The following is an 18709-nucleotide window of genomic DNA, read 5'->3' as shown; positions in this document are numbered from 1 at the left end:
ATATGCTGTTCCATGTGCAAATAGGTTGGGGAACAAAAGGGAAAGATACCAGTCCACTGAAACACTTTCCAAAACACAACTCAGAAAACTATAAACAAAACAATTCAAACCCGCTAAACACCCCCTTAAATCAAACAAACTAGGAACAATTATCGATGTAAAAATCAAATTTCAAATATCACTGTTATGAAACAATGTTGTCATATATGATTGAAAATCTTCACATAAATGGCCTTTCTATTACTAGGTAACAAATAGATTGTTGTTCTTACAATTAATCAATATATTACTCCACGCACTACTATGATATGTTTTACAGATCGTCTAAACAAGTATAAAAGTACATTCCAGATTTAGAGAGAGAAAAATGAATATTGCTTTGGTATTTAGAAAACAAACAAACCCGTAAAATATGGATAAAACAGGCAAACGCATGGCCGAAGGAAGAAATAAACCCATGGTTGCACTTATCGTATATTCATATTGAAATTGTACTAGATAAAAAATTGCATCTGTGACATAATGTTTTTCCCCTCTGGTCTTCTAATGAGTTAGCTTCATTTAGTTTGTAAGAAGAGCACCAACTATTTGATGTTTTTGTTATTACACTCCCCATTGGACCCGCTGTTGTTGGCTTCTCGTTGAATAACAACTAATGGGAAAAGCCAATCTCCCCGGCAGTTCCAGTTCCGATCCACATACTGGCCCGAATACTGCTCTATGATGGAGTAAAGGAAAAAAGTTCCGGAACGGAAACGATCACTGTACGGAGTTTAGGGAAGAGCTTGCACAATTGCATTAAATTCTATCGCAAAAGTTGTTAATACACAGTCTGTCTCCGCCTCCTTGGGGTTGGATTACTAAAAGATTAAAACAAAATGAGGTAGAAATGATTACTCATTTTCCTTTATTTTAATTGAATACCTGTTTTTTCGGGTCTCAATTAATAAAAGTCTTATAATATGCGGTGCTTAAGTTTTAAAAACTTTATTTACCGGTAAGCTGTGAATTCTGAAAGCAAGTATTTAAAATTATGTGGTATCATTTCCGTCAATGTACGTCCGACCGGCAACATTTCGTAGCAGATACAGTAAATATTGACCTTACACTGAAATACCTTGTGATACACATTCAAATACAGTAAATATTGACCTTACACTGAAATACCTTGTGATACACATTCACATACAGTAAATATTGACCTTAGACTGAAATACTTTGTGATACACATTCACATTCCCTGGACGCTCTCAGCAATTTAACATATGTTTACACGTCAAGAGCTTTTTCTATCAGGTAACCACAGCAATTGAACATAAACAGGATGGAGGGATTACTTTCGGGTTTGACCATAGACCTTACACGCATTTAACACATAACAATTGCAATCAATAAATCTGTATTTTCCCAGTTTTTGGAAATACGTGATAAAAAATAGACCTGAGACTATCATAAAAAAAATATATATTATTTATTGTAAGAAATGCCGCCTTGTAAAAAGGAAAAAAAATCACAAAAATACTGACCTCCACGAAAATATAAAACGGCAAGTCCCTTATCAAATTGAAAATCAAAAGATAAAAAAAACATCAAACGAATGGACAACAACTGTCATGTTCCTGACTTGGTACAGGCATTTTTCTTATGGTTTGGAAATATTTCTCGTAATCAGTCTCCCAACAATTCAATGTTAAATATCTCATAATGTTACGCTTTTGGTAACCTTTTAATCAAAATGTGTGATTGCGATAGAATTAATGTCTGTCATCCATATTCCAAATATTTTCATGTATAAATGTTCATTGAAGTAATCAACAAGTCTGTTATAGTTACTGCTGCTACTGTCAATGATTAAGTGATAATGTCAACCACGGCACTATATTACATGCTTTGCTAGAGCAAAAATTATCAAAAATACCTTTTAAATGTTAAAACTAGTTTGACCAGGTACACACATCTGCACGTGCTACATTAGTGTCATACACTGGGATTTGATACATTAAGAAACTAATGTTGAGTTTAATTCATCAATAGATCACGTTTTCATATACACATGTGATGAACAAAACATATACAGGATTCGTAATGAGCAGTGTCCCCTCTTAACATACAGAAGAGCATTTTCCCCTCTGTACATACGTACATTTGACATATTTGACAGTGGAATAAACGAATTTACTAGCATCATGATATTGGAATAGATATATAAGAAATTAAGATAACTTTGCTATGAAATTGTATGTTGGAGAAGATAGCTTTAGGATTTATCTTCGTCAGGAAAAATAAAGTCAATTTTGAAATTCATGGATGACTATCTAAAGGTTACTGACCAAAAAATTGCGTTTAAATTTATTGCTAAGTATAACAGAGAAGATGTGGTATGATTGCCAATGACACAAATCTCCACAACAGACCAAATGACACAGCAATCAACAACTATAGATCACCATACGGCCTTAAACAATGAGATAAACCCACACCACAAATACAGTTATAAAAGGCCCCGAAATGACAATGTAAAACAAACGAGAAAACTAACACCCTTATTTATATACAAAAATGAACGAAAAACACATATGTAACATGCACTTACATAAACGAAATCCACTGAATTATAGGCAAGCTCCTGGCACAGGACAGGCACATACATACATAATTTGGCGGGGTTAAACATGTTAGGTCAACTTTCAGTCGATTATAAAAAGAACAATATTGGCTCATCGTTAAAGAGCTAAATTGTGAAGCAAACTATATTTATTGTACTTAATAGGAAAATGTTACAATTGGACATTAACTAGTCTATAACAGTTAAGGTAAAAACGGTATTCCTAACTCAGAATAACATTGTTATATCTCAAAATCGCCGAATATTAACTCTATAGAATATATTTGGACATTTGATACCTTCATCAATGGATTATTGGATCAACTCAGTCAAACATGGATATCGCAGGATACCACAGGTCTGAATACAGAATTAAATAATCTATGCTAAGGAGATTTAGAATAGCATTAGTCTCTAAGGGTGGTTAAATAATACATACCCTTAAATAGAAATTAATTCAAAGTATTGTATATTAACCTGTAATTTTCATCTTGAACTGCAGACGCTTAGGTTTTTTTTAAATGTATTTACCTGGAAGTTCTGGCACTAATGTTAATCCCTGTAAAGATGCTGGCGTAACTTCATTATCAGCAATATTTTCTGTCCATAGACATCCATGATTGCCTGTCCTGTGAACAATATAACGTAACAAATCAAGTAATATAACACAGTAACATACAAAAAATAGACAACAACAAAACCGCGTTTTGAATAATCCGCCAATTTAAAAAAAAAAAATGAAGCAGAATTTCAGAGATCTATTGTATCCAAATAAAAAAAACCTGGTTAATGTTTTATTTAGCGCGCGTTTTTGTACTTAAATCAAAATCTTTGGAAAAGCCTAATTCAATAATTTGGAAAATATTTCTGTCAATTTTAGGTATTTGCCAACTGTGGTAGAAATCTCTAGTAACTGACGCCATTAATTTACATTCTATTAATTGTTCGATGGATATTTGTTTTTATCAAAAGTCAGCCTTTTATATGAAAAATCATTGATTCCTTTTATACCTTCTTGTCCTATTTACATGACGCATGTTTCATGAAAGTATCCAATTAATCTCATTATTTGTCAATTTTCGGATCCGAACTGATTGTCCTCCTTAGGCACTTGCGATATACATGATGTATGTCTATCAGCTACCATTTTGTTATTGTACCCTATGCGTTTTAATATAATATTTATCAAAGTCAACACCAGTTCCACTTACTTGTATACATGTAACACTCTACGTTATTTTGAAATGTCAGATAAGAAACCTGTAGAGTTTTGTATTTAAGTAATTTTAAAACCCACAGAATAACTGGTCTAGTTTGTCAGTTTTTATCATGTTTATGAGAAATCTCAAATTAATTTAAAATATGTTCTTTAAAATTTATTAAGGAGCGGCGAGGTTGTTAAATTACCACAGATTGTTTTTTTATTTTCAATACAAAATTGTGTTTCCTTACTGTAATCTAGTGTTCATATCATCGCAACTGCATGTACTCCATCCGACGCCAGCACCACCCATAACACCAACGTTTGGAGATAAACAACTTCTATCGGCGTCATGATACATACCCATGATGAAATCAATGACATAAGCTATAATGGCTATGTTAAATTATGTTTAAAAAATGATACGAAATTATGGAATTGACTGATGTGATTTGTATTTAACCTCATTTTTCCTTTGTATTACATTTGTAAAAGGCATTCAAAAATCAATATGCAAAGGAAAATTGACAGTGACTTGGCATAATAAAACACAACAGAACGATCAGAAGGATGGACAGTAAAGTGTTAATATTAAGAAACAAGATTTGACAGAATTAACACATATGAACCAGAAAAGCACATACTTATGTCCTATTTCATGGACTGTTGCGACATATTTTGTTATCCCATCTGCAGAAACACCACACCTGTACCTAGTATTGCAAACTGCATTTTGGTAAGCTAATCCTCCCAGTTCTGGATTAGGTATGCTTTAAATATATAAAAAAAACATTCGTCAATGAGCAACATTTGCTAAGTTCACCAGGCGCAATAAAAGAGGACATTTTGGGTATACATCAATGGTACAGCTACCAATTAACACAGGACGCATACGTTTTGAAGGTATTTTTTTTCGTTTTAAATAATTCTCTGTAGAATTTTGCTTCATGTGTATAACGGTATAGAGATATGTTTGCATATGGATTTTTTTCATGTTATTCAGTTGTACTTTAGTATTTCATTTTGTTTTATGAAATGTTGATCAGTGAAACTGTTTCTTGACTGCTGCATAAACATGATAAATTTCCAGTATTGTTTTGTTACTAAAATCGGACATCTGAATTAATAAAAAAAATTGAAGTTTAGACTTAAACCAACTTACAGTATTCATTAAAATTAGGACTCACTTTGCTGTTAAAGTAACAGTAGAGACATAATCATTTACATAAAACCCTAAAAAAAACATAACGTACAGCTATTACAGCTTTTTTGATGAATGTATATACATAAAACTGAGAATACAAATGGGGAATGTGTCAAATATACAAGAACTCGACCAAAGAGCAGAACACAGTATTGGCTACACATGGGTCTTCAATGCATCGAGAAAATCCAACATCCGGAGTTGGGCCATAGCTGACTTCATATAAAAATGTGTACGAGTTCAGGTACCATTTTAGATAAATTTCACTCGTAAACAGCTCAGGCAAACACATTCAAATGCGTGAAATGCAGTTTTCTTTTTGATCAAATCGATATGTAGCTATTAATCGGTGGTATATTGTCGGACTGATTTTATTTCTTACCCTGTATGAACATGTACATGATCGTAATCTAAGGTTTGAGTTCCCTCACAAATAGTGTTCAATGGAATGGAGAGAGAGGTGGAAGCGTTGTACCAGGACTGCAAAAGAGCATATACAAAGGTAAAATCTTAAGAAACCTGTGTTTTAAAATATAGTAAAACACCGACACGAGTTAATATACATCTAAATACTAGTTAGATATTGGCGTTAGAGACAAGACAATGTATTACAACACAGATTAATTCATTAATTCATTCTTCTGTATTTATTTATAACGAATTGCAAATATCACGGATAAAGTCGTAGTTATCTTCCATCATTTGTGAAAAAAAGAGAACTGAAGAAGTCATCCAAAAAATAATATAATTAATCTCACCGGGTTTGTATCAAAAAACGTCAAAAGTTTGATTGATAGGGTGACGTTATAATTTAACATATCAGCACGACTCCATTCATACTGCACCTGCACAGATAAAATATATACATTTAATGAGCTGTTACATATAAAGCTTAAGATGAATTTGTTTGCAGTATGCAGTTATTTTTCATAAGGAGATAAGTTTCTAACAAACACAAAACTTTCCTTTGTTGACGCATGCATACATCCGGAACAACCAATGCTAAAGAACGTCAAAATAGGTATTTTTTTTTAAATACTGCATTTTTATTGTTGATTTTGATGTGAAATTACCATCTAGCATTTCATTTGAACGACGAGGTACTACAACTGTGTCTATATTAACAAACTTATCATATCCTTCCGGAGCACCTGAGGTCATCCCCAAGTTTTGGAGGGTTTCGTGTTGATTAGTCATTAGTTTTCTATATTATGTCATATGTACTATCATTTATCTGTTTGTCTTTTTCATTTTTAGCTATGCGTTGTCAGTTTATTTTCGATCTATGAGTTTGACTGTCCCTCTAGTATCTTTCATCCCTCTTTATGACATCAGAACTAATCAAATTTTACTTAAGATGCTTATTGTCAAATTATTAACTTACTGCATTATATTTGAAAAGCATGGTTTCAACTCTTCGTGTCATGTCAGTAGCTGGTAATTTATAAGTCAAGAAGTCAGCATCAACATACACCGCCAATTCTATTGTGAAGTCCGAAGAAGGTACCGCTCGTTTATGTATTCTTATGTTGTCGGGTTCAGTTTGATTAATAAGAATGTAATCTGAAACAGTATAAAAAGGCTTCGATCAAGTACTTCACGAATCTCTTAATAGAAAGCTAGTATATATGTGTTTAGGGGCCAGCTGAAGGACGCCTCTGGGTGCGGGAATTTCTCGCTACACTGAAGACCTGTTGGTGACCTTCTGCTGTTGTTTTTTTATTTGGTCGGGTTGTTGTCTCTTTGACACATTCGCCATTTTCATTCTCAATTTTATCATGAGATATGGAGTACGAAACACACACATTTCATTTGAATATCCTATTATTGATACAGAGCTATGTAATTGCATGTTATAATGCTGAAAAGTTTTATATTTCAGAAATCAATTTGATATGTCTTGCTAAGAGGTAAACTTAATAATACATCCTTGGTTACTTTCTATTACAATTATATGATATTGGTTGTTCTTAGATAAATTAATTTTGGATGTAACTCGATTAGATAGAATAGTTTTATATATCAGTTCATAGACATAATTGTGTCTTATGACCGTGACGTCACTCACGTTTTTCAAAATCAACTACTTAAAACTGACTTTGGGAATATATTATCGGGAATGACTGTAATATTTTGTTCTTTATATTCAATTCGACATAAAAGTGTGTAAAACACTTTTAAATAAAGCGCCACGCGGATTATTGAGTGTGCACAACATTTTTTTATGTAAGTTCGTACTAGAAAAATATTACTTCTATTTCCTAAAATTAGATATTTTTCATGTAAAATTGCGTATGACATTTCTAATTGCTGAGTATAAAGTCAACATATATGATTAATAAATTCAGATGATATGAAAACAAGGTAAATTTCTCTGGAAAATTTGTCATATTGCTCTGATGTTATTTTTTTTTTACGAAAAACAGTGAAAACAAATTTAAAATGAACGTTTTTACCAGAAACATATATGCCTACCTTTCTTTTGGCTTAGATCGGAGAACGATAAATATTCTCGTCGTTTTCTTGCTATCAGTGTCGTATGCTGTTTATTTTTATATATACTACGTTTTCGAATATGGTGTGGTAAAACTTCAAAGTGAAGCTCGTGGTCGCTAGTTGACATCATTCCTTGCTAAATTAATAAATTTTATGTTTATTTTAGTTAATGATATGATTAAGGTTTAACGTAAGTTTTTTTTATATAAAATCCTGCCCACACCTTAGTAGCTGTTATTCGTTGGCTGATTCTCCATTTTTATTATTTTTTATTTTTATTTTTAAAATTCCTTTATTTTCATCAGTTGCTTGTTACATTGTCTTCCACAAGTCTGGCTGATTCTCGCTGATACCGGTGGTGACTACAATTCAGTTTTATTAATTGAGAACTAGTCATTCTGTTTGCATCGTGTTTTGAATTTGTGTACCGTATGATATTACTATGTGAATTATAAATCGAACCATTCATACATACTTAACATCATTAGATTTAGTCGGTCATAGTTTCATTTGTCAGTGGTCAAAATATGGACTTATTCAATCAGCTTGATTCATTCTAACAGATTATGTATTTGTTACATTTTTCAGTGAATGAAGAAGTCGAAATATTTCTTGCAAAAAATGTTCATTACTTTTACAGTTTTTAGACGTTAACTCTAGTTTTTACTTGCATTTTTATTGTTTGGATCAAAGCGTCACTGATGAGTCGTATGTAGACGAAACGCGCGTCTGATGTATTAGATTAAAAGCCTAGTAACTAGTAAGTGTGTCAAAATGTGCTATTTTATTGTTTATTTTTGTATTTTTCTGTCCTGAATGTTTTTTGCATTTATGTGTACTGTAGTCGTCCTGTCATGTAATGTTGTCATTTTAGTGTTATATTTAACAATGCCATAAAAGCACGAGGTTTGGCTAGCCACGAAACCAGTCCTGTATCAAGTCTGGAAAAGTTGTTTTCTTAACGTTCGTCTCAGTGTGTGATGCATTGTAATTTTCTCTGTTGCATTTCAGTGTTTCTCTTTTGTTGTTTCCCTCGGGTATAGTTTGTCGATTTATAACTTTGGAACAGCAGTATACTACTGTTGTCTTTATTTACATATTCCCTACTTTGTTTAAATGTGCCAATTCCTAAATAAAACAAACACTATTATACCAATTCTTCGCAAAATGATGCCGAGACAGTTCCATCATGAGAATGGACATTTCCAATCAGAAAACAATCCGGATGGTCTCCCATCCATTTTGTTTCTTCTTCGTCAGTTATTACGGACACTTTAGCTGAAGGGTGAAGAACCGATGTGGTATGTTGAAGATTCATTTTGTAAGATTCCCCAAAGGCAGATATTTCAATAGCATACGATTCTGTAGAATCTATTGATCGTCTTCGCCGATGGATTGATGACGCATCAAGACTACAATTAGAATATTTTAATTGTTATGCTTCTTATTTGACTAATGATAACATGACAGATGGGTTAAATTGATTTTGTTTTTATCTCAGTGCTTTATGTATAGTTCTTTTTTTTTTCAAGTGTAAAAACATTGTATATACTATTGCATCGGTACTGTTTTATTAAAACTTGTATTCTTGTCTATTACAATTCAGATATTGTAAAGGTTGATTGATTAATTTTGTACCCTTTATACTGATTTCGTGCCTATGTTCTATGTTACAAATGTTAACCTAATGATCCGGATGAAAATGAAACTGGTATATAGTTATTTCTGACATTTATCAGTGTGTTTTGTCCTTAGTCACGCAAATTGTTTGTTATTGACTATGGTTTTTAATCTTTATGTTAATCTGTAGATAAAGAACATCATTAAAAACGCGTCTACTTTGATTTGTATTTAAAACGCAATGTCTATTCTTCCCCTATTGTTTCTTTTGTTTTATCTTTGTCGAAGCAAAGCTTGGCATGTAAACATATACTTGTATTATTGTTGTTGCTTAAGACATTGAAATACAGTATAGACGATTGTCTGTTGTTCATCTTTTAACTGTCTAAATCGTTTGTTGTTTCTTTTTCCTATGACAAAGACGCTTGTCAGTTGAAGTTTAACTTGACATTTAGTATAGATTATAATGTTTTTTTTGTTGGAAACGAACTATGGTAAAACACGTATCGCATATAAAATACAGAATAGACGCTTGTCTGTTGTTTTTGAACTTGATATATGGTATATGCACTCGTCTAACTCTTTTGTTGTTTCTTTTTGCATATGGCATAGACACTTGTATGTTTTAATTGAAATGGACTATACTTTTACCTATAGTTGTTAATGTCTGTGTCATTTTGGTCTTTTTTGGATAGTTGTCTCATTGGCAATCATACCACATCTTCTTTTTAATATATATTATAGAATTTTGTATTTTGTTGTTGACCTTGACCTATAGTATAGACCTCTGTCATCGTCCTTGTGATTAAAACAAATAAAATAAGGTGTAGACACTTTCCTGTTGTCTTGACCTTCTCATATGTAAGTTTCATTTGTCTTTTGTTTTAAACATTGCGTTATTGAAAAGACACCTGCCTGTTGTTGGATTTGACAAATGGTTTAAAAACTTGTCTCGTGTACATGATTTTGAGATATGATATAGACATTTTTTTGTTGTTGATAACTTTGAAAAATGACACATACATTTGTTTGTTGGAAATTATTGACCTTCATATTCTTTTGTAATTAATTTAAACATATTTATTTATAGTGGATTGGGAAACAAGTTTTGCAACTTATATTAATCCCTTTCCACTTTGCGGGTGCGAGTGCTGCCTTGTAGCGGCATTAGCCTACTCTTTTTCGAAATCTACAAGGGTGTCTTTAACGTGCAAGAGATGTGGCTCTCTCTTAACACGGGCCAGCCATTTATCGTCCCCGTCCGACGGACTATCATCGTTTCCTCAAGACCATACTTGCAAATGGTGTCAAGGGAGAGCCGAAAATTGGGTTCCTGAAATTTTCATCCCAAACGGGAATCGAACCAGGAACCTTTGTGTTAGTAGTCCGATGCACTAACCACCACACCACGGCCTCTTTTGTAATTGCAAATGATCTGACTGTAAACCACAATATTTCAAAAGTTAAATTATTTTACCTCTGCTGATGTGAACTTGTTATCTCTTGGACTGAAGTCAATTCAAATTCCTTAAATCCATCTAAAATATTATAAACAATTGTAAATGTGTGGTGGGTTGTTAAGAAGTATGTGTGATTTCAGGAAAAAGCACACACGTTGTTTTTCTTTCCTCCCTTTTATTATTTTCATGTACAAGATAGCAATAATAGCTTCATCGAATGAAGCTCATAGTTAGCCGATGTGCATCATAAAATCAAATGATCGATATTGCTCAAACACATATGAAGATAATTTTAAAGTAATTTATAACTATGGTACAGAAAGGAATATACTGAAAACAGATTTAAAAGTGATATATCCGAACAAATGGAAGTAAAGCAGATGAGAAACGATTTTGATAAAATGATTGTTATCTAATTTTAACCTATTAGTATTGTATGATGCAACATTTAAAAATGACATGTCATTTTTGTTTGGTTAAGCGAATTTCCCTGAACTGAACTTGCTTCCCACACGGATTGTTGTCGCCGTCACATGAAGGGCTCTCTATATTGTAACAACAAAATGTCGTAGACATATTCCATTGAATATTCTATACCGATACCATGTGCACAATTAATGCTTACATTAATATCGGGTAAGCCCTAGTCTAAATTTGAGCAATGTATAAAGTAAAAAATATTGCCTATAATACTTTTATGATAATTGAAGAAGCAAAACACATCTTATTTCGCAAAAATATTGCAAAACTTTTGAATCTTATCTAAAGCGATGTTGATTACTCGTCAACCCCTTTTCCAACTAAAAAGATTTCTGTTACCTTCACGAAGTTTTCTAGAATTGATGTATTCATTGATGTGACTATCATCTAACAAGGGTTTTGCCTGCAAGGAAGAAGAAAGTTATGCTATAATTTACACCACCATGATAAGTGCACTTTTATTATCGTTCTATCAGGTAGCTATTGTATACTGTGTTATTCTTTATGGATGTACTTAGATATAATTAGAGAAATCTAGAATTTAAAATCGATACAATTAGTCGAAAGAGCACTTGTCAGGGAACATAATAAGCTAAAACTATTAATAGGTTTATATTGTTTTGGGGTTTGAATCAAAAGAAAAGAAATATATAATCTGCTCAAATATTTGTTAAGCACTTTTTTTTTAGCTATTTAAGTCTTATATGAAAATAAGTATTATGGGGCAAAATATATTACCCTACACTTAAGGAGTCCGATCATCAGACACATACTTCTAAACCTCACAAACGTACATCCTTAAATGTGTATAAAAACAAACAGTAGTTTTTATACTATTTTCAGTAAACAGATATGTTAAAAATCACTTTTTTTGAAGTCGCATGTTATTTGACTGTTCACCAAAATACGAACAAGTATAGTTTTTCAAAATATGGAATTGATATGTGCTCTCTACCAAGCTAGAAAATTCCAAACAAGCTTTGATAATTGTCTTCTTTTTTAGCCTCCTATAAGTTTTAAACTATATACATATACTAAATACTGATGATCAATCTGAGAAACTTTGATTTACGTAGATATCAATAAATGTAGCAAACAATGAAAAAGAATTTAATTATCTTACTAGCACTATTAAAATTGTTTTATAGGTTTACTTGCATTCAAGAAAATAAATGTAACAGTAGATTACTGGTGTTCAAAGTCAGTTATCAATTGAGAGAAAACAATCCGGGTTACAAACTAAAACCGCGGGAAATACCTCAACTGTAGAATGAAAACAAAGTAACAACAGGACCACTGAAGTGCAAATCAAATCTATTTAGTTAAGAGGGAAGTGTTTTTTACAACAATAAAAAATATTTTGCACTCTGTGGCTATTTATGCATCCAAAGTTCTGTAAATTGACATACAGTTACATACAATCCTTATTTGTATGCATTAAAATTTCTTTTATTATAGTTTTTACATAGTAATATCGTTTGCACTGAATCTATGGGAAAGTGTTAAAATATCAATCTTCTTATATAAACAGCGTGAGATAGATACTATATTTATATTAAGTATGATGACATTTTACCTTTAATATCATAATACGTTTTCATTTTGAATAACCTTTTCAAAAGAACTTTCTCAACAGTACTATCAACGGGATATCCAGTAAACAATTACAGAAAAAAACAGTAGATCGAACTCATTTAAGCGAACTTTTTTGAATTTAAGTTGCTTTAGAATTCACACTGAACTGAAACAGTTTATAATTTCAAAACATTAGATATAAAAAAATAAGTATAATCTGGTGATTTCTACAAATGTTGTAACGCACAAATTTCAATTATTTTAATTGTATTGCTTTAAATGCAATAAGATTATCATTAACAAGCGATTGTACGCAAGAAGAAACAAGCATGATGATAAGGCCGAACAAAACAACTTCAAAGAAACAAAACACCAAAATAAATCAAATAATTAAAATGTGTATCAACACAAACATATACAAATATGCTTAATATAACAATAAGGAGGGATATTCAAAGCGCCATCTCTCCACCATAGGCCAAATGGTGTAGTAGTTTACACCTATAGGTCATCATACGGCTCCAACAGCAGGCAAAACATATAATGTATAGTACATTATGAACTTCCAAATATAGAACAATTAAAACGATCATTTTATGTAGAAAACAAGAAACGAAATACAATCATGATATACAGACAACAACCACTCAATTAAGGGATCCTGACTTAGAACAATGACATACAGAGTGAGGAGGAGTCAAACATGCACGCTTGCGCCAAATCATAGCCTTAGATTGGACAAGGGAGAAATATAATACGAAATAAAATTATTTGAAAAGGACGTTTCTCATCAGATCGAAACAAAGTCCCCAAAATATATAATCAATACACAACAAACATCTAATTTAGTTGTTATAACATTAACGGCATCAATTTTTTCTGCACCAGTACGCATTTCGTCAATACATGTCTCTTCAGTGATGCTCTTGGCCAAAATATTTGAAATACAAAGCTTAATATAAAAGATGAAGAGCTATAATCAAAACAGTAATTGAAAAACATGACCTTGTGCAATGACAAAGTAAATGTATTAAAAGATAATGGGACTTTGAATGTACGTATGTGTATAACAATAATATTTAGTTTGTGTTTAGTTAACTAATAACTAAATCGTTTTTGTACACATAACTACAATATTCAAAGATTTGATAACATATTGAATGTGGAATTTTAGAATAAGTTTAATTAGAGGATCTATCAGCTTTACTGGATCGGATTTAAATTTTCGGGATCGGTAAACAACATCCCCGTAAACATGATACTGTCAAACTTCCAAACCAAGTCTTCGTTTGTACTGAAATTGTAAAAGCTGAAAATCGATTGGAATATCGCACCTGTAGACAGAATTTATAAACCAATGGAGCTTATGTTCCTGCTAAAGATAACAACTAGTTCTGTACAAACAGATTTACCACTGGATTTTTTTAATACACCCTATCGCTATTTGTACGTCATTATTGGACATCACAAAAGTTCCAATAATTTTTGACGTCATTATAACTAATATCTGACGTCAAAATGGAAAATTAAAAAGACGATACCGGAGGTAACTTTTACTAGAGGCACTATTATGGGCTTTGTGCACGAGATGCCCCTGATATGGCTTGTCAGCCCGGTGGGAATTTATGGCTTGTGTACTTCCGCTCATTTGACATAAACAAAAGATATAATATTAATGCTAAGTATATGATAAATATAATTGAACTATGATATATTTGATTTTATTGACAATTTTCATTAAAATAAACATACAATAGGAGTATACTGCAAGTGATATTAACTCATGAATTTAAATATAACAGCCCATATTTCATTTGCATTTAACATTGAACTTAATGATGTATGATAAACTATTTCTACCTTTAACAAGTAAATCAATGTTAACCCTTACCTAAATGTTTACACATGATATGTTTAACAAAGCAACAATGCTTGACACCTTAGATAATGTAATGCTCAATCTCTCCAATTATATACTTTTGAGTTTGTTCATGTGTTGCAAATGCAATTTATATTTATATCAAGCAACGCATTTAAAAAAGAGTCTAGCAGAGTTGACAATATCATATTTAACTCGATATATTTACATATGATTGAATTTTATTTAAAATATAAGCTGTGTTTAGAAAAAAAAAATTGTTTATGTTTGCATATAGTTTCGATAGTTAACCACATTTTCTGATTATGGAAAAATTCGCTCTAAATAAGTCTTGAATAAGACAAAACATTTATTTCTACGATTTGACCCGGATCATTGAGACGGCAGCTCGCTGGTGGGTCACTTCTTTAAAGAGCCTTATTAGAGACAATAGAAATATCAAATATTGATACCCTTCATTCGATCAAAAGTTTGTACATCATATGCAGATATCTATCTTTATTTTTTATATTTTAAACAATAATTGGTGCGCAATATATCTTTCTTGCTTAATTAATCTTCAATTAGTGCAAAATTCCGTTTTTAAGAATTAGAGATTGTTAATACCAAACGAACAAAATCATACTTCAGAAACATACCACGGACGATCACATGAAGCGACAAAAAGTGGTCTTCAAAACAGTATATTGAAAAACAAAGGCTTGGAAATACGAAGTCGACCTTAAAACCAGGTCATATAGTTGTACTATTATGAACTATGTAATCAGAAAATCACAAATTTAAAGTTATCAAATATCTACGTCGATCGATTAGTGTTAAATGTAAGCAGATCAATTAAAATAATAATCACAGGAGTTAACATTTATGTCGAAACATATTGCTCACACTGCAAAAAATACAAATCTTCCTGTTCAACAAAAGCTAATGTTACCTGTATTTCAGATTAGGTTTTTATCAAAATATACCTTATCTCAAAGACCACAATACGCAAACACTATCACATATCCTGATACTGTCATTATCTAGGAACCTCATTTTCACATCACTTTGCGTCCGTCGTCCGTCGTCGTCCGTCGTCGTTAACTTTTACAAAAATCTTATCTGAAACAACTGGGCCAAATTAAACCAAAATTGGCCACAATCAGTAATAGGGTATCTTGTTTAAATAATGTCCGGTGACCTGGGCATCAAATCATGATGGCCGCCACGGCTAAAAATAGAACATAGGGGTAAAATGCAGTTTTTGGCTTATAACTCAAAAACCAAAGCATTAAGAGCAAATCTGACAGGATATACAATTGTTTATCAGGGTAAGATCCATCTGCCCTGAAATTTTCAGATAATTCTTACAACCTGTTGTTGAGTTGCTGCCCCTGAACTGGTAATTTTAATGATTTTTTTCTGTTTTTGGTTATTATCTTGAATATTTTTTTTAGATAGAGATAAACTGTAAACAGCAAAAATGTTCAGCAAAGTATGATCGACAACTTAGTCAACATGACCGAAATAGTCAATTGACCCCCTACGGAGTTATTGTCCTTTATAGTCAATTTTTAACAATTTTCATAAAATTTGTAAACGTTAACTAACATTTTTCACTGAAACTACTGGGTCAAGTTCATTAAAGATAAAGATAATTGTAAGCAGCAAGAATGTTTAGTTAAGTAAGATGTACAAACACATCACCATCACCAGAACACAATTTTGCCATGAATCCATCTGCTTCGTTTGTTTAATTTTCACATAGAACAAGGGGAGCGATACAGGCCCTTTAGAGCCTCTAGATATATTTTATTTTGACTGAATGTGTGTGGCTAATTACGACATGTTTTTAATTATAAGCAATAAATAGTTCCCATATTCGTTCATACTGTAGTCAACGTTATCTGGTTGTTGTGTTTCTTGTGCATCATTTGGTGGCACACATTTCATTTGTGTAAATGTCGTTAACAAACTAGAAAACGTTCATTTAAGAGAATTGCAATTCCACTTAAAACATTTTTAGAATTAAAATATTTAACATTCGAGCAAACACATATTTCAGAAAAAGTCAAAAGTCAACGTGACTTTTATTACAGAAAGTCATCATAGCAAGTGCATCAAGTAACAATAAATGAACATTTTTGTAACCTGATTCTATTAATGTATCTTTAATACTTAAGGTGTTGTCGATCTCAAGGTTGAATACTATTTGAATGAATATGTGTTAAGTGATAAACACTAGTACACAATAGAAGATACAAACCATTTTATTTTAGATGGCTAACTGCATCGACTTTGACTTGCAAAATATAACTAATTGAAATCAAATTGAGTTTAGAATAGATATATATCATTTTTAGTGTCTTTGATACATAATTTATGTCGTAATTCCGTACACAACCTCTTACATATTAATGCACAAAAATAATTGCATTAAAGTATTAACCATTTTCCGTTTAAATTGACAGATCATGTCGATTCCTCAAATTGACTTTGGTTAACAAAAAATTGTAGTTTTCAATTGAGCAGTAACCCTTGTCACTTTTTTATGTAACTGATTTAATAAGTATTTAATATTAAAGTATATACAGCCATATGTTTCTTCTATCTAGCACAATCCAAAAAAAAAAATACTAACACTATATTGAAAACACTTCTTTTAACAGACAGAGTGAATCAAAGAAAAGTTAATTAAAATTTCGAGTGACAGTTAGAATAAAAAGTAAAATAACCATAACTGAATAATTGTGCATAATTAAAGGCAATTTAAATAGACCTTTAAACTATGCTTATGATTGCGTTGAGCTCTTTTTATAATGTCGTTAAAAACTAAATATCATATCAATATGTGATTACTCTAGTTAACTTATTAATTTCATAACAAGAAAACGTTGCAGTATATACTTGTTAAAAAAATATTAAAACACATGATCTATATTTTATTAATGATCCTCATTCGGTATCACTGTTTTCGACAGGTAACCTTGACAAATTAACAGTCAGCAATGGATATATGCATCTAATAAACTATGTCACGTTTATCCTCAAGTTAGGCCTATTGTGCAGATCAATTTGCATTGTCAACGTTATGACATAATGATATTCATAAAAGCTTGGAAGAAGGCAATGACTGGCAATTGCTATTCGATATCGACACAAATTATCTTACTCGCAAGAGTTTAAAACATCTAATCTTGAAGACCAATAATAATAATGTGTGCCTGTTGTAGCGATAATCCAATCAATCCACGTTAATTGATGCATGTGATTCGGAGATGAATCCCCTACTGAATAAAAGAAACTCTCAGCAGGTTTGGGTTTCGATTACATAATGTTTGAAATTACGAAACAAATTCAAATAAAATTTATTTAAGTTGTGCCTGAGAAATTGACTTTTATTTGTATAAAACGCGTTTGATATCATCTCCTGTGTAGAGAGGCCAACATCTTACAATAACAATTTCTGAAAACCAATTGCAACATAGTCAGTCAGCGTACACAAATGTGTATTTGACAAATGTTATATCAAGTTCGCCTACGCTGTTCAAAAGCAAATTGTATATAAATGATAAAAATCTATTTCGTGCATAAAGATTTGATATTTCTATTCATGTAATAGTATATTGTAACGTATTCATTAGATGATTTAATCAGACGAACTGATTACAATTCATATATCAAACGTCGAATTAAATCCAATGCACCATTTTGAAAAAAAACCAGATTATCATTATAAATTGTATTTGTATACTGGCCTATTTTCTTCAAACACGCATTGTCTTCTCGACAATACCTCAGAATTTGAAAAATAGATAATAGTAAATAATAAATTATACTCATTTGAAAATTCAATATAAAGAACAGAAAATTCATAATTCCGTATTGATGGTCTTATTCGTATACGATTTATAAAAATTGAACATCAGAACACTGGCGTTGCCTTTGATGTGTGTGTTTACTTTTATCTGTATCATGTAATATGTTTTACGTATATCATAAAACAAGAAACCATACAGAGACATTGATAAACAAAAAGCCATAAACTTATTACATATAAGAGATTTATATACAAGGTAATTATAGTTAAAAACTGATTATAATAAACGAAGATTGGTTTTTTTTTGGCGAAAAATCAGCACTTTTCGAAACAATTCTGATCCATCTATTTCATACTAATTTAACAAAATAATTTCAGTCCAATAGTATA

The 18709-nt window shown here is 31.5% G+C and overlaps 1 protein-coding gene across 3 annotated transcripts in view; it reads right to left on the bottom strand.

Annotated features, from left to right (window-relative positions):
• The window catches only part of LOC134712668 (A disintegrin and metalloproteinase with thrombospondin motifs 16-like), a 57688-nt gene that overhangs the window by 13469 nt on the left and 25510 nt on the right, over nt 1–18709 (bottom strand). For all 3 annotated transcript variants that reach the window (XM_063574420.1, XM_063574421.1, XM_063574422.1), the window contains 10 exons: nt 11406–11469; nt 10604–10664; nt 8660–8918; nt 7486–7642; nt 6395–6573; nt 5769–5855; nt 5393–5490; nt 4451–4576; nt 4058–4174; nt 3137–3234 (listed from right to left, as the gene is read on the bottom strand). In XM_063574420.1, coding sequence (XP_063430490.1) covers nt 3137–3234; nt 4058–4174; nt 4451–4576; nt 5393–5490; nt 5769–5855; nt 6395–6573; nt 7486–7642; nt 8660–8918; nt 10604–10664; nt 11406–11469 — 1246 coding nt within the window. The remainder of the gene's footprint in view (nt 1–3136; nt 3235–4057; nt 4175–4450; nt 4577–5392; nt 5491–5768; nt 5856–6394; nt 6574–7485; nt 7643–8659; nt 8919–10603; nt 10665–11405; nt 11470–18709) is intronic.

The sequence above is a fragment of the Mytilus trossulus genome, chromosome 3, assembly GCF_036588685.1.
Source record: "Mytilus trossulus isolate FHL-02 chromosome 3, PNRI_Mtr1.1.1.hap1, whole genome shotgun sequence".
NCBI classification, from domain to species: Eukaryota; Metazoa; Mollusca; class Bivalvia; order Mytilida; family Mytilidae; genus Mytilus; species Mytilus trossulus.
This window is presented reverse-complemented; position numbering and strand designations above follow the sequence as displayed.